Raw genomic sequence first — 26,531 nt, 5'->3', positions numbered from 1 at the left:
CTGAATTAGGAATTATATTCAGAACTGATCTATTGATTTAAACTAAAACAAATGTCTTGTATGACATAAATGTTACATGGTACACCTAACAAGAGGAAGGATATGAATATCCTTGCATAAACTAAATATAAAATACAATATACAAGATTATATGCACATAGCTGCATAACAAGATAGAGAACTAAATAGCACATAAGGGCATGAGCACCTACATACATAATGCAAACTATTATAACAAAAAGATATGGAGGATATAATTCAGTTCAAATCATTAGCACAGAGAAAATATGTTATCAGTTTGTTTTGACATAAAAACAAAAAGAACTGGTACATTTTTATTATGAAGAAAACTAAAAATATTCAATGTAAAAGAAATCTTAAGAAAACAAAATATAAAGATATATGAGTTAATTTATTTCTAAGGGGACTGAAAGTAATAAGCAAAATCAGAAGACAAAGTTTATATAACCTAACAAAACCTGAGAAAATAAAGTTAAAAGTATTTTGATATCTACATGTATCTTTGTTCCATGCCAAAATCTGGTAATATTGACTATTAATAATATCTGCACACAGTTTCAACCATGAAAATGATGATCTAGAAAGGTAAAATATGTGAAAAATGAAAAGAATGCAAATTTATTTAAGAAATAAATGTTAAAACTAAAAGTAGAGATGTACTCTTTGGGTGGATAAAAATTAACAATTCAGAAAAACAAATTTCAAATAGTGCTTTGAATGGTTCATTGAGACATAGGGCAACAATTCTCAGCCATGTTTTCATGATATAAGCAAAAAAATAAAGGTCTAAGAGGTAAAACGAGAAGACTTTTTTAACTGTGAACCTATTACTTTCTTTTACAAATCTTGCACAAAATTGTTTTCAAGTGTTCGAGCTGACAAACTGATGACATCACTCAACATGTTATCACAAAGCTTTTCTCATGCAGTTGAAGCCAGCAACATTTCCTGGGAAAGTTTTTTTTTAAATCAAGGTTAACTGTTATACAATAACTGACCCATATAAATAGGTTTAAACAAATAAAACATTAAATAATTTAATCCACATTGAAAATCAAGCACAATGAAGATCGTTGACACAGATGTATGGGAACATGTAGAATAATGCATGGGTAAAGATATGTTACCTGGCATGAATGTCAGTAGTATGCCCATTTCTCATTTATTAGTCATTTTTTACAACAATCATTTTGCGTATGATATTCATCCCCACATCATGTGTGTCAACGTAGTTGTCTGTCTTTGCTCACTACAGATACAAATATCTTAGATTTCACTGTAGGTGCACGTTCGTCCACATGAAATAGCAAGATAACTAGCGGGTCATGACACGCTGCCCAGCCCGGAAGATCTGGCGTACATGTACCTTCGTTTCATGACCTGGTTGGGTGATGCAAAGGTGCAACTTGTGCACACTTGCGTTGATTCTTTTTTACATGACTTTTTCATATGGTGATATACAGGTAACTCTGCCTAGGTCAAATCTCTTGGGATCAGAGAAATCTATTCCACTTAAATTTTGACATACGGTATAAGAGGTATACAACATGTTTTCAATAATCTGGTCTAAAAATTGCTTCTACTTAATAGGCGATTATTCGACTTACATTATGGAAGGTCAACTTAGGTAAAGTTACCTGTATATTTTGGAGTTCAGAAAGCAATTTCAAATATGATAAACATAAACCATCGTACAACTTACATTAATTTTGTGAAAAGTCACTGAACACTGTGTTCTATGAGGGAAAAGTTCCATTGCATTGATCTTTATGCTGAGCTATAGTGGTTGAAATGACGTCACTCACGCGCAAGTCGACTATGATTTAGACCGGCACTGTCCGGCAGAATTGAGGTGGGGAGGTTTCTCACTTTTGATACTTGGCGAGGGTGAGGACCTGACGCATATGGCATGCCTTTCTCTGACATCATCTCATACCAATTATCTATGTGGATGTATCATTCTATGCTTAAGTGCTTAATGTCATGAGATTTCCATGCAAAATTGGAATTTTCAGAGATGAAGCCTACATTACATGCAAAAGTGGGATGATTTGTCTCACAGAAAACACAGAAAGCATGCTGCTGAGCTTTCTTGCATCATGTCTAGCTTCATAGTCATCAACAAAATTATTCTCACTTCACACACAGAACTATGAAAAATAAAACTAAACAAAAAATAAAAAGTACAAAATAGCATCTATAGCTAACTGTTCAATTATGTACAAACTACATATCTTGGAAATGAAATAAAATCAAAATGAATGTGAGGTGTAAAGCAGCAGATGACTTGACCAGCAAGTAAAATAGCTTGAAATAATATAAACTTTCCCACAAATTTTCAGGTTTCTCATGTTTTAAAAATGGCAATTTAACATGACAATCAGACTTTCATGTGCTTTCAATGTACTGAATACACATTCAGATCACATGATTCATGAATCAACTTTATTACTACACAGCACAATCAAAGAGGAACAACATAATTCCAAATTAAATTGTCCAATCAATAGCTTGCTTCAATTTTAATTCCTTAACATTCCCAAACAGTTATAAATTGGGTCAAATGATCCGATATGAAATCAATCCTGTTCTGTTAATATTTGTGTCATAATTAGCTAATAGTTAAACCAGAACAGCAGACAGAGTTCAGAATACATGCTATAATGTATAACTCTGAATGCCCTTTATACTAGTACTACATAAAACCGATAATATAGACAAAATTGATCAAGATCCAATCTTTATGCAAGAAATGAATGGATAGTTAGTATTTTTGTTTTCTTGCCAATTGCAAATGGGTGATTCAAGGAAGGTGTTGACCTTTTGGTGTTGGTGTTAAAGCAATTTGAACATCAGCATAGCATAAAAATTCAAATTTGGGACTGACCTTGGGACAGGATGCACTGATGTGATTTGAACCATGCTTGTAAACTCAGATCTAGGTCCCTTAACACAAAGGTTAGTGATTGATCATACGCTTGATTTTCGCCATTAATTGTACATTGTAGCCAATGCAATCAATCGTTAAAAATGTTGTACAATGATTGTTAAGCTTTGTGTTACAGGCCCTAGGTGTTGGAGAAAGGGAAGGCAATCTAATTTGGGCTTTCAACATCAATACTGATCTTGAAATCAACCAATGGACAGAGCTACAAACTGGAGATACAGTACTAGGAATCAGTTTCATGACATACTAAAATGTAAACATCAAATGTTCTTTTGAATTAACAAGCACTGTTTTATCCCTTCATTGATGATGACCTCAAAGTAAAGGTCTCACATGATTTTTCATCAGTATAGTACAATAATAGATGATTCTTTATACCTATCCAGGGAATTAGGGTTTTGAATGAGTCCAAGTAGAGTTCATGTTCCTGATACCAGGTTGATGTTCCATAGAACTGTTTTTAAGACACACATGACTGATTACACTTTCTTGGGTGCTAAATCACATTCTCATTCTTTTTCAATCTGATCAGCTTTAGAAGTTGAAATTCCTTCTTTTTTTACAAAAATTACATTGTTAACAAGAATTTGATTGCATTGAATTCAGTAATTTTTCATTAAATTTGACCAGGGTTATAGAAAATGCACCCCCGATATACCAAAACAGGAAACTGGGGGTATCCCATTATGCACAAGAAGAGTTACTAGTTATGCATAAAGCTCTGTAGCAGCCCTTGGTATTTACTTTATTCACATTCTCACTTTTTGAGGGACAAATTGGTGAGCATCATGTTTCATAAGCTATTCCTGAAGTTTTGATGTTATTCCCTCTTGATTGCCTCACTGAATCATTATTGTTGAAAAGATTGTCAGAATATGTCTCCATCCACACACTTGATATGGATCTGTGTTAGTCTTTCCCACTAGAGTATCAGCCACTTCAGAAGTCAATCATCATGAGAACTAAAGCTTTCCCGTATGAAAAAGGCAAGAACCACATGTATACAGAGAGAACCATATTGTCCAAGAAGTTTTTCACCAAACAGACATCAGTTCATGTAAGCAATAGCCAATGACAGTCAGTAGCACTAGTAAGAGTCTAGATGATGCATCCATGCAAACAGGAGAATAGTTCTTCAAAGTCTTGAGCGACATCATAATATCTCCTGCTTCTGTCAGGGGTTAAAACAACCGTCAGACTCTGTGCTTGTACCAAGTTTCATCTTTCATAGGATAGTGTACATGTAACTGTCTCAATTGCAGCATCCTGCTTTTTTGTTCTTATCCTTTGACCTTCCATCTATATCATCAGGTTTCAATTCTAGAGAGAAAAACAAAGAGTAACATTATACATTTGACACATCATATGTATTAACAAAAGTTTTGCAGCCTTGTAAGCTCTTGTGTTGACTTCTTGCAAACACAGACATTCTTGTATACATGAAATATAATAATGTCCTCATTTATCATCTGATTTCAAGTTTAAACCAAAAATTACCAAATTCACTTGGATGGAAGGTTATTATTTTGACTATACCTCTTTGAAGAGGTAAGCAGATAGGACTGACTCATCTCTCAATAAGAATAAAATGAAATAAAATGTGTGATAGAAATTCTCTTTATGACTGATCCAAAGTTCAAAATCATATTTTCTGTCACAAGACTAAGTCAATGAATTATCAATTCAAATTTAATAGCTGACAAGGTTCATAAATGAAGTCTTTATTCATCTGAGGTCCAAGGGTGATTATTTATCTCTTGAAGCTCAAGGTGATTGTCAATTCTTTAAGATGAAGGCTACATGTATTATAGGGCATTTGCATAAATATGAGTATTACTCATCATGGTCTGGGGAACTTTCTTGCCATATAGGTTGACTCTAAAGGTTATCGACTTGTGCAAGACTGATGGTATAGAAATTTGAATCTATCACTTCTTTTTCACCATATAATTTTTCATATTTTTTTAGTATAAAGTGACCATATCTCCCTGGAGGTCAAACCTTGAGCAGGACAACTCAAATTCACTTTATTAAAATAAAATATATGAACATCAAAAAGAAAACAATCAAATATACAAGATATCAAAAGACAAAAGAAAAAGGGTAAACCAATATGAAGTGGATGTAGGTGATTTTCAAATGCCAAACACCTAACAGTGGTTGCACAGTATAGCCAAGACACACAAAAAAAGGTTATGCCTCCAGGTTGCCCCTGAAGGTGGAAATGCATGGTAATATCTGCAATGTTCTATGTAAGATCTCACCTCAGGAAAACTTCCAAGGTGCAAGAGAGGTTCTACATGTAGAACCATTGCAGATATCATACCATGTATCTCCAAACTTGGGGGCAACCTGAAGATATACTGTACTTGTATAGTTCAGAGCTTTTTGACAGACAACCAGATAAGTACATTCATTTGTAAGTTCAAACCTGGATTGTGGGGGAGGGGTTCTTTCCTTTCTGTAATTTGCTCTGAAGTGCCTTGGGCATCTAATTAAGGTGGAAAGTGCACTATTTGAATCCTATGTACTACCGGTATTGTATTATTATTATTTCATGTAATAAGACCAAGATGAAAGTCTCCTTCAAGAATGTTACAGCAACTTACTTATTCTATTCTCACTGCTTTGTGAGATGGCAATCTGTCGACTAGCTGACTTGGCCTCAAGATCATCCAGAGCTTTCAGTACTGATGAATTGAAAGTTATACCTGCTAGGCGGTTGAAGAATTCCTCAACATTTTGACCTGGTTAAAGGAAAAATTGTGATATCATCTGTAATTGTTTCCCTTGAAGCTACAATGCATTAAATAAACTGGTTACTCTAACATATTCTTTTAACAAGATAAGCATTTCATCATGCATCTCTGATATTCATCATTATTTCAAACATTATTTACATTATTTGCTAAATTGCTTGCTATCAACGAACATGTGTGTTTTTACGGAATATTTGCATTGTTATATTGTTGTACGGCCCTGTATTCTGCCAGAAAGGGGGAGGGGGTCCCCAATCTCTGACAGAGGATAAGAGGATAAGATACATGTAAATAAAAATAATAATTCAAAACCATATTCATTATATTGCCGTTCCATTTATTTGAACCACCACTATGGATTCGTTTTAAAACATAATCCTTAACATTTTAAGAAAAATTAAGAAGTGCAATGGTCCTTCTTTGAATATTTCTTTGTTATGAAACTCAATATAACAGGAATTGCATATTTTGTAGTTACAAAGCTCAGTAAGAATGATAGCAGGTGTAAGACAAATCTGCAATTCAGATTCATTTAATGAAGCTGTATAACACCAATCTTATTTTGTAATCATCAGCACAATCATTACCATCAGTAATCAAATCATCATCAATAATAATATAAAAAAAAAGAAACAGTATTGCTGTCACCATCAGTACCGTGAATGCCATAATCGTTGTCCTCCTCCTCCTTCTCCTCATAATCATCATCATCAACATCACAATCCACCACCATCATCATCATCAACCACCACCATCATCATCAACCATCAAAAACACCACCACCATCATTATTTCTATCATCACCCCCTCACCTGATAATGAAGAAACTGTCCAGTATTCTGCATTAATATCTTTAGCAACCTCCATTGCAGCCTTCTCCACTTCATGAACTTCATCCTGTGTTTCCTGGATACATACATGATGATGATAATCACAATAACAACATCAATGAAAATGGCAATAATAATGACAATAATATAGAGTTGTGTTTTATAATGAAATAAATGAAGAAAAATAAACATATCTATATTTACAAGAAATCAACTATACAGATGTATAAAGAATATATAGTTGTATAAGGATGACAAATACTGGTTAATACAGTGTATAGCATGTATTTTTCTGTTATATTCAACTATAATTGATAACATTGTATTTCTTGTTTCTTAAAGCTACATGTAAGTGTTTTATTAAAGAAATCAATATTCATGATGGCTTCTGTATAATATTATCCTTTTACATATTAAAGACCTAATAAAAGCACACAAATTTCATAAATTATAGGACTACAAGTGGTATATGAATTCCAGGAATCAAAATCTTTTTATTTTCTTTTACATCATACTCTAGAGCAATATGGGTCAATGCTGAAAAGGAAGTCAAGAATAACAGGATGTTCATCAGGAAACAACTGTTTCAAACCATATAAATAATAATCCAATTGTAAATTCATACACATTCCTATTGTGAAATATACTGGTATTACATTTTCACTGCTCTTATGAGAACAAGTGTAAATATAATGGAAGAACACCGTGTCCATAAAGGATTAATACAGTATGTGTAATTGCATATTAGCTGCATGTGATACAGGACTTGTGCACATACTTTACAGCATCTATACTCTGTTGCAAATTGATGAAATTATTACACTGTATAAAATGCCATCATTTCTGCATGATTAAATATTATATGGTCATTTTTTTTTTACTAATTAATCAATGTATTCAAAATTTCTTTCATGATGTTGGTTTTGTTTTTCATGCACAGCAATAATAAACAAAATAAATGAAGTCCTTTTATCCAGTGTTATTTTTGCCTGCCATTTTATAACATAAAAGAAAAATATATGATTAGTACCACAATGAATAGCCCTGAAATTCTGAATGTGACTTACTTTTGAAAATAGGTGTAGTACCCTTATTTGACAGCATAGGGTAAATCATCAAGTATAGGCTTACTTACTTTCTCAAATATTGAGAAAATTAACCAAAACAATACTACTTGCAATCACATATTACATGTATATTATATTCACATACTAAATTGATATCACCCTCGTCTACCACTCGGGCGATATAAATCTAGTTTGGGCGATAGATGTCGTATTGCTCCAAGGCCAATCGATATTGCTTTATTATATTGACATACCATCTAACACCAAGTCCCATAATTAACCTGACATAAGCAAAGCAAACATCATGTGTACTTTGTTTCAAAGAAGCTATCTGGTCCCCAATTACCACTCCTGTGTCGAGTGCAGCACAATAAGGATAAATTTCTTGCTGTAAACAACTGGTGAAAGATTTGAACACATCATCTACTGGCGAGCGTTTCATGAAAGGACTTGTCAGACGTTTTATCCGACAAGTCCTAAGTTATCCGACAGTAACTATAATAACGGTGCTTCTCAACCAATCAGAATCCAGGAAAGTTGTCAGATCTGACAACTTGTCGGACGAAAATATTGATGAAACGCCCCCCAGATCTATAATAACCACTAAACCTTGAAGTGTTTCCATAACAAACAACCAGACTTACACATAAATCTCGTTTGGTTCCCACAAGGAATATATGAGGATCATGAGTGTTTTCCAGTAATGATTCTTGATACCATCTCTTTGCATGGTCTAATGTGTAGGACTCCTTCATATCAAAAACAATAACTACAACTGGAGAAAGAGAGGGAGAGAAAAGAAATAGATTAATTTTATACATAAAATATCAGTTTGAATCATTTCTTTGATCTTGTTCTTGTTTTTTCTGTTTCCATTATTTTGCCTACATGTACAGTACTTGTGCAAATTCATTGTACAAGTACTGTACTACAGTTTTCCTTTAAAAATTTCTTGAAAAAAAAAACAGTAAAAGATTATTGGATACTAATATACTTAGAATTCTGATTTCATTTTTCTATTCCAAATATTCAAATTTGATAATACAATGAAAGACCATATACAGGGGGTGAATTATAATCTAGACAGTCTTCAATTTCGATATGAAGAGAATACAGACACTAGCACAGTACTGTACAGTGGTACCAAGCTTTATACTTCTAGTGATTGATCAAACAGTTGTGATAAAATCTGTACTCCCCCAAAAGAAAATAACAAAATAATCACAAATGTGAGAAAAAAGCATCCAAGTTCCCATGATTTCCCTAAAACTGAAAGACTCAAGATTAGTCAGAAATCATTTATATTGCCTGATCTTCTCCATCTTGTAATGGAATGCGTCTTTTATTATTATGGCTTCTATGAAAACTACCGGTATTTGAATACCAGGTTGGACTCTGTACTATGAATAATCAATTTGTTTAATATTCATTTGAAACATTGCAATAACAAACACTTTGCAGTCTTGAAGCTACATTGTGCCAAGGAATGCACGTGACCATAGGGTTGAAGGTTTGAAAAAAATCAATGAAAGAGGAATATTCCACTTCCAGACACATTAATGCAGTTTTGTTTATGTCACAGCTACATGTATTGGCAAAGGTCATTAGGCCACTTTGAAATTGTAAGCTGACTGTGGCAAATTTTATTAAGAACAGCATTTACATGTACTTGTACAAAATACATGTACATCAAGAACAAAAAAAAGCAATACAATTCTTATAAGGATTGTATTGTCTACATGCATAGTATTGGTCTGTCAAGGAGTATGCAAATCCATTTCAAGTTTAATTTTTTAATAAAAAAAATCAACAAAAACATAAGACTACTCAAAATACAATTTTATAAAAATAAACATTAGGGCCTACAAATTACAATAGAATAACAAAGGAAATTAAAAAAGAAACCCATGAATTACATTACATGGCCTGTTCAAAAAATTCATTTTTTGTTTTAGAAAACAGAATCATAACAAAAACTCTACAATCAAAGCTGAATTTTCACAGATTTTAAGCAATTATCTATAAGTCTGCAAGTCTACCATCACAAATTTCAATGCAACATTTAGACCTATAGCTAGAAGTAGAGATAAAACTCTGCTGTAGATTTCATGGACAAATTATTTCCAAAGACCTAAGACCCAAGACCCCATATATATACTAAAAAAAACTCTACAAAACTAAGACCCTGTGTAATACTCTTTGGATGCAGCCTAGTATGTACTCCTAACCCAGTTATGAAGAAACACTTCAAACCTTCCACCTACAATGTATATGATACCCTTTTCATAAACCCATCCTCCAAATAGCCGCCTAAGAGTAATGCGGATAATTCAATAAAAATTGCGTTCACAAACTCCGAAAAATAAGCCGCATTATTTTTACGAGCGCCCGTCCTGAAAAAGGCAGATAATCGTCATGACAACTGGACACGCCCCCTCCGATGCGGTTGTGTTGGAAAAGGGTGACCTTGTGACCGCACTATGGCAATTATCCGCATTATTTGGAAATGCGTTCATAAACTCAAAATCTTGTCCCGATGCTATTATGCGGATAATAGCAGCATCAAAATAATGCGGATAACTCTGGTCCTCCTCCAATTTTACAACCAAATTATACTGCTATTAGCCGCATAATTGGGTTTATGAAAGGGGTATATGATGTACTTAAGACAAAACTACAAAACTAAGACAATTTACTCATTGGATGCAGCCTAATCTGTACTCCAGACCAAGTTATAGAGAAACACTTCAAACTGAAGTAAAAGGAAAATGAAGACTAGGCTGCATATCAATGAGTATCACCCAGTATCTTAGTTTTGTAGTTGGTTGGATCTTAGTTTTGTAGGTTTCTCTCAAGTACATATGTATCAGTAGCGTACCTAGGGGGGGGGGGGGCAAAACCGTCCGCCGAAAAATTTGATTATCAAAAAAAAAAAAGGGTCTTCAATCATGAATAAAGGATTTCGGGGGGGGGGCAAAATAGGTTTTCAAGCTCGTCAGGGGGAGGGATACGTCCGTTGCATGGGTTGTGACTTGCCCCCCCCCTAGGTACGCTAGAATATGATATAGGTGGAAGGTTTGAAGTGTTTCTCCATAACTGGGTTAGGCTGCATCCAATGAGTATTACACAGGGTCTTAGTTTTGTAGTTGGTTGGGTCTTACTTTTGTAGGTTTTTTTTTGTAGTATATGTATGGGGACTTGGGTCTTACGTCTTCGTTTTGTAGACACCCCAACTCCTTATAGTTTGCATTGTAAAATGCTTTGAAAGCTTATCGTATGCAAGGAAAGGGAGGCTGAATAAGCAAATTTATGCAACTGCACAAGGACAATCTGAAAAATAGGTGGTATCACCATGGTTTAACTCTGTGCTAAAATCATGGGGATCCAAAGACTCCAAATTTCTGTTTAAATTATATATTTCTTACGTTTACTATTTTGTTTCCATTTGCTTTCATAATGAAGAAAGTACTTCAGTTATCATTCCAAGCAGATATGAATGATTTGAGTGACATATGAGTAAATAAATTGAACCTGTACTAATAGAGATTTAAGCCCAAATTGGCTTTCCATAGTTAAAACATGGTAGGTCCATGGTTAAACCACAACTTTAAACCAGGGTTCAATTTAGACCAGAGTTCACAATACGGACCAATAGGTTTTAAAAAAAATGCAGGGACAATATACATAATAAGCCTACATGTACATGTACAGGCTATTTGCGCACACCTACTGCAGATATTATATGCACTTGCATACATGTACATGCTGCTCAGGGATTTTGGTTTCAGCTTTCAATAATTCTTTCATAATTTTGAAGGAAGAACATAGAAAAAACATTATTATTCTTCCTGACATTTATATTTTTGCCAGCTTTTCAGGCACTTTACAAAACAAAATGGAATAACCATGCAATAATACAAGATTTGGCATTTGGTGAAAGAGAGATCATGTGGGGGGTGCGGGCACTTCCATTGACGGGTGGATGCCATGCGCGACCATGACATCTAAAAAAGCACCCTAAACAAGTATTTTCCATATTCTGAAAATGCACCCCTTAACAAGTATTGCAGTGGGAAACCCTACCCTTCACAAGTATTGGAAACAATACGATACTATTGGCAAGTATTCCCTGAATTGAACCCCTAAACAAGTGAGCGATATACGGACGTCAGTCGTCGGTTTTACCTTTACCTACATCATTGGGTTAAATACAGCCCCACTCGCGCAAATCGTACTCTATACACGTAGTCACGGTGTTGACTCTTGGGGCAAGAAATACATCCTCAACAAAACATTTGTCTTGATTTTTTATACCCTTGCAAATTTAACCCTAAACATGTAGCTTTTCTATGGAAAATAGATTTTTTTTTTTAGTGTTTTTGACACCCTTTATTAGGTTACGTAAGAAACGTGCCCTATCTTGAAAAAGAAATCCTTTTTACGTGATTTTTTCGTCGCACATGGTATCCACTCGTCAATGTAAGTGGCCCCCTAGGAAGAGAGAGCATCTTTCTTCCACCTTAAAGGAAACCAAAACCGAAGAAGAGAAGCAATCTTATTGGAAAGAGTAAAATGAGAGGAACAAATTTTTTTAAATTCATCAAAATCGGTTATGAAGTAAGCAAGTTATGGACGTTTAAAAAGTCTTGTTGTACTTTCTATGGGGATCCTCAAATTGGCAAACGTGCTTCAAAATGTCTGATTTTGTGGACAACTCTCCATTTGTTTTGTACACAAATTTTCAGATTTTCCCCATTATTTTACATTATCTCCTCCTGACCTTGACATATGTGGTGTGAATTATATGTCCCAATGACATATGTTGTGCTCAGAAGGAGGCAAGATGCAATTTGAAAGATGAGGAAAATCTAAAAATTTGTGTACAAAACAAATGGAGAGTTGTCCACAAAATCAGCCATTTTGAAGCACATTTGCCAATTTGAGGATTCCCATAGAAAGTACAACAATAGTTTTCAAACTCCCATAACTTGCTTATTTCATAACCGATTTTGATGAAACTTTTTTTAAATTGTTCCTCGCATTTTACTCTTTCCTATATTAAGATTGCTTCTCGTCTTGGGTTTTGGTTTCCTTTAACATGACAAGTCTTGTACTATTGCACTCATGCTTATTTGTAATTTGTACTGTACAGTGTAAAGAATTGATGATTATCTCACCATGAGCTCCTCTATAGTATGCAGCTGCTATACACTTGAATCTCTCTTGACCTGCAGTGTCCCATCTGAGGATAAATATTGAAACATGACTTTCAGGATCATATTTTAAAATATATATCATTTAAAAACAGTGACATATTTCGACAAATGTATGACATGAAATTTCACGGTGGAAAAATTTGCTAATTCCTTAAGTCCAAAATTGCTAAAATGTTCCACTTTATTTGGCCTGCTATGCTGCCGGTGACAAAACATGAGGTAACATTTCAATTTTCAATTCATTTCATTTTATTTGATTCAATCCTTTAAAAATCAATATAGGGGGCTACACAAATCATACACATGAATGCACAATTATTGAAAATAAGAGTTTAAATGATTCGGGTACCCCTATATAAAAGCAGGAGCTTGATGAGTGCGACACCCAATACAAAATACATAAAAGTACATAAAAGTGTAAAAGTTACAATATTTAAAAATAAAAATACAGAAGAAATAAAATAGTTCAAAAATAAAAATATTATGCTGAAGTACCAAAACTGTGATGTATGCGAATCTAAAAGATTGGTTTACAAATTATTACTGCTCCCACATTTACATGTAGGCCTACTACAATGACTTCAACAACTCCTCCTTTTTATTCTCCTCCTCCTTATAATTCATCCCCTTCTCGACCAATACTACATGTACCAAACTTTTGACTTGGCTACATTATATCACCGGGATATAACAAATGGGTGGATCATGATCAAAGATAGGGTAATAAAGAGTTTTGTACACTATACCACTGCCAAATATCTTTCTTTACTATGTAGAATAGCTGTATCATGTAAACATGTAAAGAGCTTTTAAAACTCGCTTCATCAATTCATTATGCAGCTACATGTACATGTATCATATTTCAACAATATTGATGTAGACCCTACTTGTATTGAGGATCAAATTTGATATAAACAATAGTCAATTCATTAATTGCAGTACAGGCTAGATATTGTCTACAGAATACACTTTGTTCTTCATCTTGAAAGACCTAACTGCACACATTCATCATGCCTCAACAACAGAAAACAAAAGTTCACACTGACACAGAGTATTGAATTTAAATTGAGAGTTCAGCTGGATGTTGACATAGTAAAGGAGATTTGAGAACCCCTACATATCAAGGACCCTTGAAAGGTCTATTCATGGACATGATTTGAAAATAAAAATAAAAAAGGCTCTGTCATGGCAAAGTTTTTCACAAGGAGAGTATTATATTGAAATTAGAGTTACTAAGGCAACCTTCATTTTGCATGTATCAAAGGTTAAGTCCACCCTAGGAAGAAGTTGATTTGAAAAAAAATAAAACAAATATACCTGAAAATTTAATCAAAATCAGATGTGAAGTACTAAAGTAAGTTGTGACAAAGTATCACTAATTTTTTTTTATGAAACAGTTATATGCACAACTCAGAGAAATGTAAATGAGAGTCGATGATATCACTCACTCATCAATTCTTGTTTTTTTATTGTTTGAATTTATACAATATTTCAATTTTTACAGATTTGACAATAAGAACCATCTAAAAATGAACCACAAAATGTTTAAAGGGGAAGTTTACCCTGAAGAAGACTTTGTTGTAAAAATAGCAGAAAAAATAATGAAAAATATTGGTGAAGGTTTGAGGAAAATCCGTGAAAGAATAAGAAAGTTATTAGAGTTCAAACTTTTGGATTTGTGACTTCATAAACGAGCAGCTGCCCCATGTGTTATGTAATATAAAACGCATGAATTTCAAACTTTATATGGTTCCTGATGACTTGATTTTGATTTCTATTCATGATCGGGTGTGAAATGATTTGTCTATTGATATACAAAAGGTACAGTAAAAACCATTTTCAATTTTCTGAGAAAATGACATTTCATTGATTTCTTACCATTCGCTATGTACATGTAGGAATGCTGAGCACTCACATATGACGTCACAAATCAAATAATTGAAATTCTAATAACTTTTTAATTATTTAATGAAATTTTTCTCAAACCTTCGGCAATATTTTTCATTATTTTTTCTGCTATTTTTACAATAAACTTTTTGTCAGGGTAAACTTCCCCTTTAAACAATGAATATTCCACATGATCTGGGAGTAATAATGCTTTGTTTTACATAATAGGGATAAAATCAAAATACATCACACTTTGACTTCATACAACAAAAGAAACATTGCATGGGTGATATTGATAACCCCATTGTAACATTCATTTGCACTACGACTAGGATGAGCATCTATAAAAAAGCTGATTTGTGAAATCAAGCAAATCTTTAAAATGTAATATAAAGTCTCTCTGATTTTTCGTTCGAATTTGCCAATTTTTTCTGTGTTACATACATGTATGCTTTATACAGTATAGATTTTTTCTATATTTTTATTAAAAGAATTTGTTGATGGGGTGGACTTGCCCCTTTAATAAGGAGCTTCAGTCGTATTAGTGAGATGATAGGAGATGACTAAAGAGATTTAAGACTCCTATATTATCGGCCTTATGCCAGAAGAGCCTTAGCTGTTTTTTGGCATTCTGAAATAAAAGCCTTTATAAGTTTTTCCATTTCTTATTTTGTTAAGTTTGTGTTCCGTTTCTTCGTTTCTGAATTCAATCTCGACACATAAGTTTTTATAATGACTACCAATACAAATTACATATTTTGATGAAAGATCAATATATTTAGTTTCATATGCATTAAATGTGTTTAGAGCTTTTTGGCATATCGTAAAATTGATGTGTATTTACATCTTACAACTTTTTATGGTTACATGGAGCAATAAATTGGAATCATCACATGTGCACTTTTGGGGGATTTTACCCAAAGTTAAAATAGATGTAGGCTTTGATAATTTTGTGGTGTTGTTTCTTGGTAATCCCAACCAAATTGTGTTCTCCATTGAATCTTGTGAAACCCATCTTCTGGCAATGGGAAATTCTGGGTCAATTTGTTCTCTTTTATTGTTTAATTTTGCTATTGGAAAACTAGGGACTTTACCCTAACTTTAATAGCCTATGCAAATAAAAAAGAGCTGCTATTTATTTATTTATTTATTTATAATATAACATCTTTTTACTCTGATACCTCATGAATGAAATACAGTTACCATCATTCAGCATTAAGAGGAGAAGTTGCAATGAATGTGATGATTTATGGGGGAGGGGTACAGTATCAGATTTAACATTTTTATAATCTTCAAAACAATGACATGGTCTGGATGTACACTATCATGCAAATAGGGAAGTAAAATATACTTCATGCACTACTTCCTTTTTTAAACTTCCCCATTCATGTACAGAGAATATTTGTGTAATTCTGCATGTTAAAGAGGATTGGGAAATACTTGATATTACAAAAATACCAAGCATTACTCACGATATGAAATGGACAACAGTCACAGTAAACATTCAGGAAGTACTGAACACTATTTGATAGCAATCAACTTATAGTACAGATTATCATTACAAAACAGCAAGAATCTAAAATTATATTATGAAATACACTTAAACCATTTTGCATTAATCATTTTAAAGTCTGTGGACTAGATCAGTCCTTTTTATTAAAATATGGAAGATGGGCACAATTTTCTGCATGAAATATATCCATTTTAAGAATATACACTGTATGTATACACTGAAGCGTGGTCAAATCTGAAATTGGTCACATGATAAGTAAGAATGAACAAGTGGAGTGCCTCTGGCAGTCTCGCCTGCATTACACAATACAATATAGCAGCAGTGCTGACTTTGAAAACGATTATGGAATAATTAATCACACAAAATGCCATTCATATAACAAAATACTTTGTTCATTTACCCTAAATGACATTTGACCTTGATCATGAGACCTATTAAAGACTTTTGCATGGCAATATTAAAAAGTAATACTTGAATACACTTATGTCCACTTATGATGATAAAGGTGATGATGATCATGATCACAGTGATGATGATGATGATGATGATGATGATGATGATGATAGTGGCGATGATGATGATGATGATGATGATAATGATGGTGATGATGGTGATGATGGTGATGATAGTGGCGATGATGATGATGGTGATGATAGTGGCGATGATGATGATGATGGTGATAATAGTGGCGATGATGATGATGATGGTGATGATGATGATGATGATGATGATGGTAATGATAATGCTATTGAGCTGGTGGTGATAATTTATGATGATACTTACAGCTGGAGATTGAATGGTATCCCTAAAACATCAAATCTCTCCACCTCGAAATCAACTCCTATAGTGGCCTTGTAGTCACGATCAAAAACTTCATGGCAAAATCTGTTCACTAGACAGGTCTTACCAACAGAGACATCCCCTACAACTATCACCTTGGAAACCTGCAAACTAAAGACAGCAAAATACAAGGGAAAAAAATTAATGAAAAATACATTTACAATACCTAAGCTCTGCAAAGAAAAGTGTTTAAAAACTGGACTGTAATAAGAAACAAAAGTTTAATTTGAATAAGGCAGGTCCTATAAAGTACATGTACATGGGGAAATTCTTTGATAAGTACATGGCAAGATAGCATCAATGATGAACTTTCAAAATGACAATGTATAATTGATGATGCATTTGTTTGGGGGTTTTCTGATGGTCAACTGAGACCCTGAGTGATCAAAAGTTGCAAAAACAATATTCTCATTCAGCCCCTTTAAAATAGCCTATAAAGGTTAAGTCCACCCAATGCTGATATGAATCAATATGGAAATCAATTAAGCATGACACTGAAAATTTCATCAAAATTGGATGAAAAATAAATTTTACAATTTCACTTTAATATAGGTTTTCCCGTCCAATTTCGTCAAAATTTCAACCGATTTAATGATGTAATAATTCAATTTGCAACTTATTTGAATGACCTAGAAGATCAGCATTTAAATAGCCAAATACTTAATTTAATTTAATTCTACTGGCACGCGATTTCATAGTTATTTTATTTAAACATTTATAAAGAACGATCAAATTGAAATAGCTGAGTAGTGTTTTCAAATTCGCACCGGTACCTTCCTTGCGAACGTTTAGGAATTCAAAATCATTAATATGCAATCACTTACAAGATATGGATGGTGTTTTTCGTTGTTGTTTTTTATACTTCTTTTGAATAATTATGGAAATAGGTTTTACTCCTAAATTGGATGTTAAAAAAAATTGCTGAATTTTACATCTGACGGATCAACATCGGAACAACAACTCGTTTTTGTTCCACTTTCATAACTCGAAACTGTGGTCAATTCCATGATACCCATCCCTTCCCCAAAACGATTTAAATTATATACATTTATGTACAATACAAAAGAACAAGATGATGAAAAAAAAATACCTACCATTGGCATACTATAAGTCATCGAACCACTCAATGGCGGATCCAGGGGGAGGGCACAGCCGACTCGTGCCCCCCCCCCCCTTTTAGAGGCACAATTTTTTTTTCGTGGACGAAATACCCTTATTCTTTGGTTAACAACCTTCTTTTTTTTTACTCGTCAAATTCCTCTGGGAAAATGTGTCCCCTTTGGGGGAAATCCTGGATCCGCCCCTGCACCCACTCATCAATCACTAAAAGAATAAGCGTTTACAACCATATCCTGTAAGTGTTACATGAATTACCTCTTTATCAAACATGGAATAAAATTATTCTAACTGAAAAGATCCGCAAAAATAGAAATATAGGGTAAAGTTTGAAAATAAAAATGAATACAGAAACTTTATCAGAATTTGGAAGTTTAAAGTGCAGATATGTGTGCCGATAAATGAAATTGAAAATGGTGTTTCAGGCGAAATCAAACGATCAGTTAGTCGTCGCGAAATTAAATGACACCTTAGGGCCATTAATTTGAACGAGCTTCTCTCTTAATTGAATTTCTACAAAATTCAAAGGAATGATATAGAACGGAATCAAATGCTAAATGAATGAAAATGAACTATGTGTGCAGAGGGTGGACGAAATATTTCGAATTTGAACGTCCTTTCATTAATTTAATTGCAACTCTGATGAAATTGGACGGGAAAACCTATACTATTCACAAAAAAGTTATATATGCACAACTCAGTGATATACAAATGAGAGAGTCGATGATGTCCTTCACTCACTATTTCTTCTTTTTCTTGTGCTTTATGCAATATTTCAATTTTTACATACATGTATGTGACAATTACAACCATCTTGACTGACCCACAAAGTGCTGTAAAAAGCAATCATTGATTGCTCAAAAATTGTTTCAGTGATGAAAACGATTGACCTTTGGCACATACCAGGATCTGAATGAGTTCAAATGTCTGCTCTTGATGCTGAGCACTCCTATCACATGTTCTTCTTTTGCAAATAAACTTTTCTTTCAAAATAATGAAGATAACATGTGAGAATAGATCCCTCAGTGTTGACATAATAGTGGAGGGGGGTGAAGTTGATCATAGCATTCTGCTGACATGAACAAATAATCATCAAATTTTTTTCAGTTTCTGCCTATACTTTAACCATACAATACAAATCATTTTAAAGGGATGGTCCAGGCTGAAGATATTCCTATCTCAATAAATACAGTAAAATTCAAAGCAAAATGCTGAAAATTTGATCAAAATTTGATGACAAATAACACAGTTATTGAATTTTATAATAAAAGACTTGTATTATTTCAGTGAAACAGTTCTAGGCATGTCTTTATGAATATTCATTAGGTGGGCTGATGATGTCATTGTTCTTTTGTATTTTATTACATGAAATTAGGTTTTTTAAGAAATTTTCTACCAAGAACTAAAACAATTGGATTGAAAACTGATTACGTACATTAATTTATTGCTGCAACATATTTCATCATAATGTAGACACATTGTTTACATATGTAAGAAAAATGGAACATACACATGTAAATGATTTCATGTACTACAAAATTGTAATAACATCAGAAAAAGGAAAGTGGGGATGTGACATCATCAGCCCATCTTATGAATATACATGAAGGTGTACATATACAATGTAACTGTTTTTGCAAATTTCGATAAACTTTAAAATTCAATAAATTCACTAATCCGATTTTGATGAAATTTTCAGCATTTTACTCTATTTATTTAGATATTTTTTACATACACTGTATTTTTAGACTGGACCATCCCTTTACATGTACATGTAAGTCTTCCAAGGGAAAAAAATCATGCAACAATCTATGAAGTGGGTCAATGGAAATGGAAAAGGTCATAACAAGTGAGATGTCAAATGTGAATTGGAAAAGGTTATAACAAGTGAAATATCAAACATACACTGTATAACATACAGGGAAAATTTGTCCCAATATCGCATTTGCTCCACAATTTTTTTTAAGACTGCTACGCAGAATTTCTTTTGTGCGCGCCTTTTTTCGAAAGTTTTTTCTGAGTGTTGTTGGAGATAACATGGGGCAATGCGACTGTATTTGCCTGTGGATGTACCAAATGACATCATTTAAACACATTTACGATCGACGTTTTGAAACAGCGTTTAAATGAAAGTAAGCATGGACGCAACCGTGTTTTGGACTAATCACGTTTGGAAGCGCTGATTCTGGCCTGAAAAGTGGAAGCATAAACACGGCCTTATTCTGACACATCCTGTAATCGCTACAGGCTCCAATCTACATACACAAACATGTTGAAAAAGCAACTGTAAACATCAACCATTTGATTTGTTGAGAGCCAAATCAGCAACAAAGCCCTGCATTTGTTGTTTTATATAAAAAGCTTAATGAAATGGAGCCAGGTTACAGGTCTTACTTACTCCTTGTACAGTAACCTAACATTCTAGACTGATGTCATGAACTGAACTCCTTTCATTTTCAGAACAGCATCCCCCAATGAAATTAAATACCTCCTTGGAGTCAATCCACTGGACCCCTATGGATGACCTGTTGATCTTGACATCAACACAATCATCACAGCGCTCCATTCAATTTCTTTGAAATGATGATAAATCAAAGATAAGGGAGAGGTTGGATTTGTCAAAAATGAAATCTATGATGATCATTGCATAGCTCCTTGCATGATTGAAGCATTTAGGGCATGCAAAACCAAATCAAGCTGTGCTTCGGAATAGTTTACTATATACATGTTGCAAAATAAATAAAATGCTGTGTTTATTATTATTTTTATTACTTAGTCAGCAGGTTGTTATTTCATACAAAAAAAATCGTTTTTTTTATCATATCATCATTTTTGTGCATTTAATTGCTATTAACAGGGAGCAAAGAGTATAAAAATAAGAACACAGAAACAAGAAGAAATGTGACATGAGATTCTAGATATGACATGAACAGAGTTGAATGAATATACCAAGTTCAGACATTTGATATTTCAGTTGTTTTCTCTTTTGTCATGATGATTCATATTTCACAGATGGGACATAGCCTACTGTGAGAAGTGCATTATCTGACCTTGCTTCCTTAAAGGGATGGTTCGGGCTGAAAATATTTATATCTAAATAAATAGAGTAAAATTCACTGAGCAAAATGTTGAAGATTTCATCAAAATCTGATAACAAATAACGAAGTTATTGAATATCAAAATTCATTATATATATATATATATATATATATGTATATATATATATATATATATATATATATATATACATATATAAATAAATGTCAGAAATTATACATGTACAACAGCTTTGGCAACTCTTTTATTTGAATATTTTGTGAAAGAAATGGATGAAGAGAACAATGGTAGTCGTAGCTTAAATCAAGGTTCCCTAGAGCTATCTACCCTTTGGAAAAATTGGTGATGCCGAAAAATGTCTCTGCCGGGAATCGAACCCGGGCCCCCAGCTTGGAACGCCGGTGCCTTAACCACTAGACCACAGAGACGGGTTAGTGGCACAGGCGACCCCAATCCGACTGGCCGTCAGATACTGTAAACAGATTTTCGACACCATGCAAATTATGATATCCTTTGTCGGGTGTAGGTTTGTATGATTTCTCCCATACGTGTACTGCATCTAAGCAATAGCTTTGATCCTAGGTATGCTACTGCTCATCTCGTCATGAAACGGGCCTACGCTAAGGTCTCTATTAACTGACGAGCTAAAATTTACCTCACACACAAACACACACAAGAAATATAAAGAAGTGAAATTTTCTTACCCTACTGTTCCAGTCTTATTGGCCAAGCATGCATCTCTTACTTTAGGATCAAAATCAGTCTCTTTATAGGGTGTTTCATCTTTATAGGGCTACAAAGGAGGAGAAAAATATGTACAGGTAAAAGATAGCAGTTGCAGTAAACACTTTTAATATTTCATGAGAAATTCTTTCAAATCAAATCAAGGTTAATTGTCAAAATATCATATCTAAATCTGATACATTAAAGTAAAATCATGAAATGTTAGCTCAAAACCGATAATCCTGATGATCACTAACACAGAAAAGTATATGTGGGACAATGTATTAATATTGCTCGGAAAAATATGCGACATTTGATGGAATTCCATGCTCATTTCGCTGATTTCTAAGCAATTACACATTTTCTTCCAGAGCCACTTGGCACATTTTTTATTCATAATACATACAAACGCTTGGGTGGTAATTTTATTGGATTCTGTTCGAACTCATTTTGAGATTGTTACAGTTATCTTTAAAGGACAAGTCCACTCCAGAAAAATGTTGATTTTAATAAATTGAGAAAAATCAAACAAGCATTATGCTGAAAATTTCATCGAATTCCGATATATAATAAGAAAGTTATGACATATTTAAGTTTGGCTTATTTTTCACAAAACAGTGACATGCAAACAAGACAGTCCATGATTGTTTGAATTATACAATATTTCATTTTTTACAGATTTGACAAAAAGGACCAACTTGATTGAACAGTGATATGCACAACTCCAATGAGACAGTCCATGATGTCCCTCACTCACTATTTCTTTTGTTCTTTATTGTTTGAATTATACAATATTTCATTTTTTACAGATTTGACAATAAGGACCAACTTGATTGAACCATATGGTATTAAACAATGCTGATTGCACATGTTCAGGGAGGAATTAATCGTTGTTTCATATGACAACAGGGAAAAATTGGAATATTTCATATTCCATAATAAAATACAAAAGAAATGGTGAGCGATGTCATCACTCTCATTTGCATACCGATAAGAATGCGAATGTTCTGTTTTGTGAAATTAAGCGAAACTTTAAAATGTCATAACTTTCTTATTTTAAATCCGATATTGATGAAATTTTCATTGTTATGCTTGTTGGATATTTATCTTTAAAATGATTAAAGTCAACTTTTTGTTGGTTTTTTTTGTAGGTTTGTTGGTTTGTTTGTATTTTTCTTTGAGACAGACCCTCAGCATTTTCTAGAGTGTATTCTCTTTCTTCCCCCGTGCATCTTAACAATGCCAGTAAAACCCAGCTCCACACACTATTTTATACTTCATTCGCAATCCTCACACAACCCGCCAAAACTTCCTCAGCAACTTTTCTAGCTCTAACAACCCTTAGGAAGTGTCTGCATTCATTTCTTCTGATACTAGCGATCTCCGATCTTAAAGAGAGAAAACTTGTCCTTTAAATTTTATCACAAACATAGACCTTATTCCCTTCTTTTATCTTCTTCTGGCTCTGCTAATTATTTTCCTTATTTCACCTTCCTTCTCTTCTTCCACCCAGTACCCACTTGTTCACTGCAACCACCATACCCTGCCTATGGGGAATCCATGGTATGCCAATGCAGTACACAGCATAAACTTTTAAAAAGTTCATTAAAATGTCACTTTTGGACCTTGGAGAAATAATCCCTTTGGCAGCACCTGGAAGCTAAACATGGATGGAATTTTTGTAACCAAAAATACTAATTTCCATGCAGGTGCAATTTATTGTTCATTAGTAACTTGGGGATCATTTTTGTATTCACCAGAGCGCTCAAAAACTTGAATTTTGGGCATATTATTGGTGGAAAGTAATATTGAAAGAAAATTGTCATATTTCAATATCTATTTTCAATTCAGAAAAAAAAACATTAAAAGAATTAAATTTACAAGTTATATGATGAATAGTTGTAATAGAAACTGATACAGTAACAAAAACCAAGCATTTGTCCCTAAGAACAAGAGAAATAGCCAAACATTGCCAACATTATTTGCTACACACCGACACAGGGAAGGACTAGTAGTAACAGAGTATATAGAACATCACAGGAATAACCATCGTTTCTGCGGATTTATTGAACAATTTCTGACATTTATTGGTGAGTGGAGCCAACACAGTTCTGCAAAACAACCAAATACAGAGACTAAAAAAAACGAAAGCTTTTGGTCTAATCATAACCTTGTTAATTGAAGAGAAGTGCTTCCAAGGCAACATCATCATCTTCCTGCAAGCTGCTTCCACCTTTCTCTACTCTCTTCCCCTCCTCTTTCTCCTAATTTTTTTTTTCTATCTATTCCTCTTCCTTACTATTTTTTAATTATACTTTTAATCGTGTTTCTATAGACATCAGATGATCAGTACATCACCGTTCCATTGCACTGCCCCCACCACCACCACCACCACCATCATCAATCATGCATGGAGCATTCGCTACCACCACCATGCACGCCACGGCCGCGGTCCGCCCGCCCGGGACACCGCACTGGCACCAACAACCATCACCATTTAGACTGATTAAGAATCCATTTAGAAGATCTGATTAGTTGATGATTACCTGTGGAAATTTCGTCAAAATCCTATCTCTTGCAGCTTGACTGATCCTCATGTTAATAACTTTTAAAAAATCAACGACAACGTTAATTTATACTTTTTCCAGATACAGATCGCGTCATTGACAATGACAGTGTGATGTGAGTGCCGCGGATTACGGATCGTTTTGAGCCCACTGTATATGTACACGGAACATAAACAGGGTCGATCTAATAATCATGGAGCGATATACCAAACCGGTTAACCATGCACTATTATATGAGTTTATCAAAACTTTCAGATCGCACTTCGCGCTCGAAGTAATTAGGTACCCATGGAGTAATCAGTTGTTTTTTCATTTCTGTTTTTATTATAGCAAATTGAAATAAATCACAAAATTTACAAATGATTATTAGGTGATTGCAAATCACATAAACACAACGTTAGTTACACACAAAAAAAAATAACAACCATAATAATAAAAAAAAACCTACCCACTTATCCTCTCCCACCCCCATGTAGCAAAGTGATGACTTAATATCAGTGTTATCTGAATAAAGATAGGTGATTTGGTAAATAAAGTAGACAAAACAAAATATAGAAGCTATGATTATGAAGTGGTTTCCCAACCAAACAAAAAACACAACTGGTAATCCAAGACGACATAATTAGGTTTTTAAACGAACAAGTATATCAATGAAACTGAGATACAAGTTGCATGAAAAAATGGGATCTGATGTCTACAACCATATAACCAATACAGTGCAGTATTATTTTAAAAAAAATATGGGGCACTAAGCCTGTTATACAAAATATACACTGTTAGTATAACCTGCTGACATTTTTGAATGCCAAATTATAAGGTGAATCGCCACTTCTTAAAATGAGCGGGCAACTTGATTTTTTCTTAGCTATTAATATTCCAAGCCCTGTTGTTTTTTAACAAATGTTTTAAAAAGAGCAAAACTTGGAGGATTATTCTTAAATTTACATGTATGAATATAATACTTCAAAAGTAAGAAAAGGAAATGAACTTATCATTTGGGAGTCCGAACATTTTTTCAAAATTAGAACCATGGAGTAATTCGTTAGTTCCACGCGTCTTGTTCATAATCACAAACATTGCTCAGGAATTTTCAATTTTTAGGACAAAATTCCTGAAATTTGCTTCTCGCGTTCGCATTGTTCAATCAGGGATCATGAGATACTTTATAAGAATAAAGCTAGAAGTCACTGTACCCCTTTAAAGAAAAAAAAAGCTTTGAGCAGCCGATCGGGGAAACTTGTGAATGAAAGCCCCCCCCCCTCATTGGCGAAAGGTCGATCCATGTATATGCATGTTATAGATTTAATGTTAAATAAGTGCTCCCCCCACTCATTCCGAAAAGCTGGCTACGATGGCTGCAGATGACTTTTTTTGCCCAGCCCCAGCCAAAAAGGGTGTCTATATATATCCTCCCTATTCTTGTCCAAACACCCCCCCCCAAGCAGAGCGATTTTTTAAAGGTTTATAAGTGATAAACATTAAATCAAGAATGCATCTTTTTATAGTAAACATATTGAACTTTGACAAAACAATTTAAAAATGCATCAACACGCCCCGTATCGATATTTGATTTGATAACTTCCATGATCATAATAATTTTGCTCTTATCATGCTTATACTGGTTTTCGTATAGTGGTTTTGTCTTTGAATGCATTTATATTTTATTTGTTTGATGTTCACTAGTCTGTTTGTTTTAAGTTGTACTTGTAAAAATATTCAGTTTCGTCATTTCTATCATGTACTTATTTTATTTATGTTTAAACCGGATAAATGAAAGCTGGGGGAGGGGGCAGGGAGCAGCTGTCCGAGTTGCACCCCCCAAAAAAAAAATCCTCGTATATAGAAACGAAATACTCAGTTTTCCAAAGTGGGAAAAGGAAAATTCCCTTGTTTTCCCCCGAAATGAAATGTGCCGTTTTCGAAATTAAAACTCCAAGTAGGGCATATCCTTTATGGAATATCTTTTAATTGCTCCCCGACTTAAAAAA

The 26,531-nt window shown here is 33.8% G+C and overlaps 1 protein-coding gene and 1 non-coding gene across 2 annotated transcripts; both read right to left on the bottom strand.

Moving 5' to 3' along the window:
• Positions 1–1,201: 1,201 nt before the first annotated feature.
• LOC121409256 (ras-related protein Rab-34-like) lies at positions 1,202–24,694 on the bottom strand. Its single transcript, XM_041601132.1, has 8 exons — positions 24,523–24,694; positions 21,958–22,046; positions 17,024–17,191; positions 12,802–12,866; positions 8,269–8,399; positions 6,540–6,633; positions 5,578–5,715; positions 1,202–4,288 (listed from the first exon to the last, which is right to left on the bottom strand). Exons 1-8 carry the CDS (start codon positions 24,571–24,573, stop codon positions 4,221–4,223), a joined length of 804 nt encoding a protein of 267 aa, XP_041457066.1. The 5' UTR covers positions 24,574–24,694; the 3' UTR covers positions 1,202–4,220.
• TRNAG-UCC lies at positions 21,610–21,681 on the bottom strand. Its single transcript has one exon. It is a non-coding gene; the product is annotated as a tRNA-Gly (tRNA).
• Positions 24,695–26,531: the final 1,837 nt, after the last annotated feature.

This window comes from Lytechinus variegatus, chromosome 2, assembly GCF_018143015.1.
Source record: "Lytechinus variegatus isolate NC3 chromosome 2, Lvar_3.0, whole genome shotgun sequence".
Classification (NCBI taxonomy): domain Eukaryota; kingdom Metazoa; phylum Echinodermata; class Echinoidea; order Temnopleuroida; family Toxopneustidae; genus Lytechinus; species Lytechinus variegatus.
This window is presented reverse-complemented; position numbering and strand designations above follow the sequence as displayed.

What these genes read in the sequence shown, in the direction of transcription:
- LOC121409256 (XM_041601132.1), bottom strand. Translation starts at nt 24,573, where the DNA reads ATGAGGATCAGTCAAGCTGCAAGAGATAGGATTTTGACGAAATTTCCA. An exon ending in TTTTGACGAAATTTCCACAG is followed by an intron (nt 22,047 to 24,522) that starts GTAATCATCAAC and finishes CCTCCTTTGTAG; the next exon opens with CCCTATAAAGATGAAACACC. An exon ending in ATACTATAGAGGAGCTCATG is followed by an intron (nt 8,400 to 12,801) that starts GTGAGATAATCA and finishes CTCTTTCTCCAG; the next exon opens with TTGTAGTTATTGTTTTTGAT.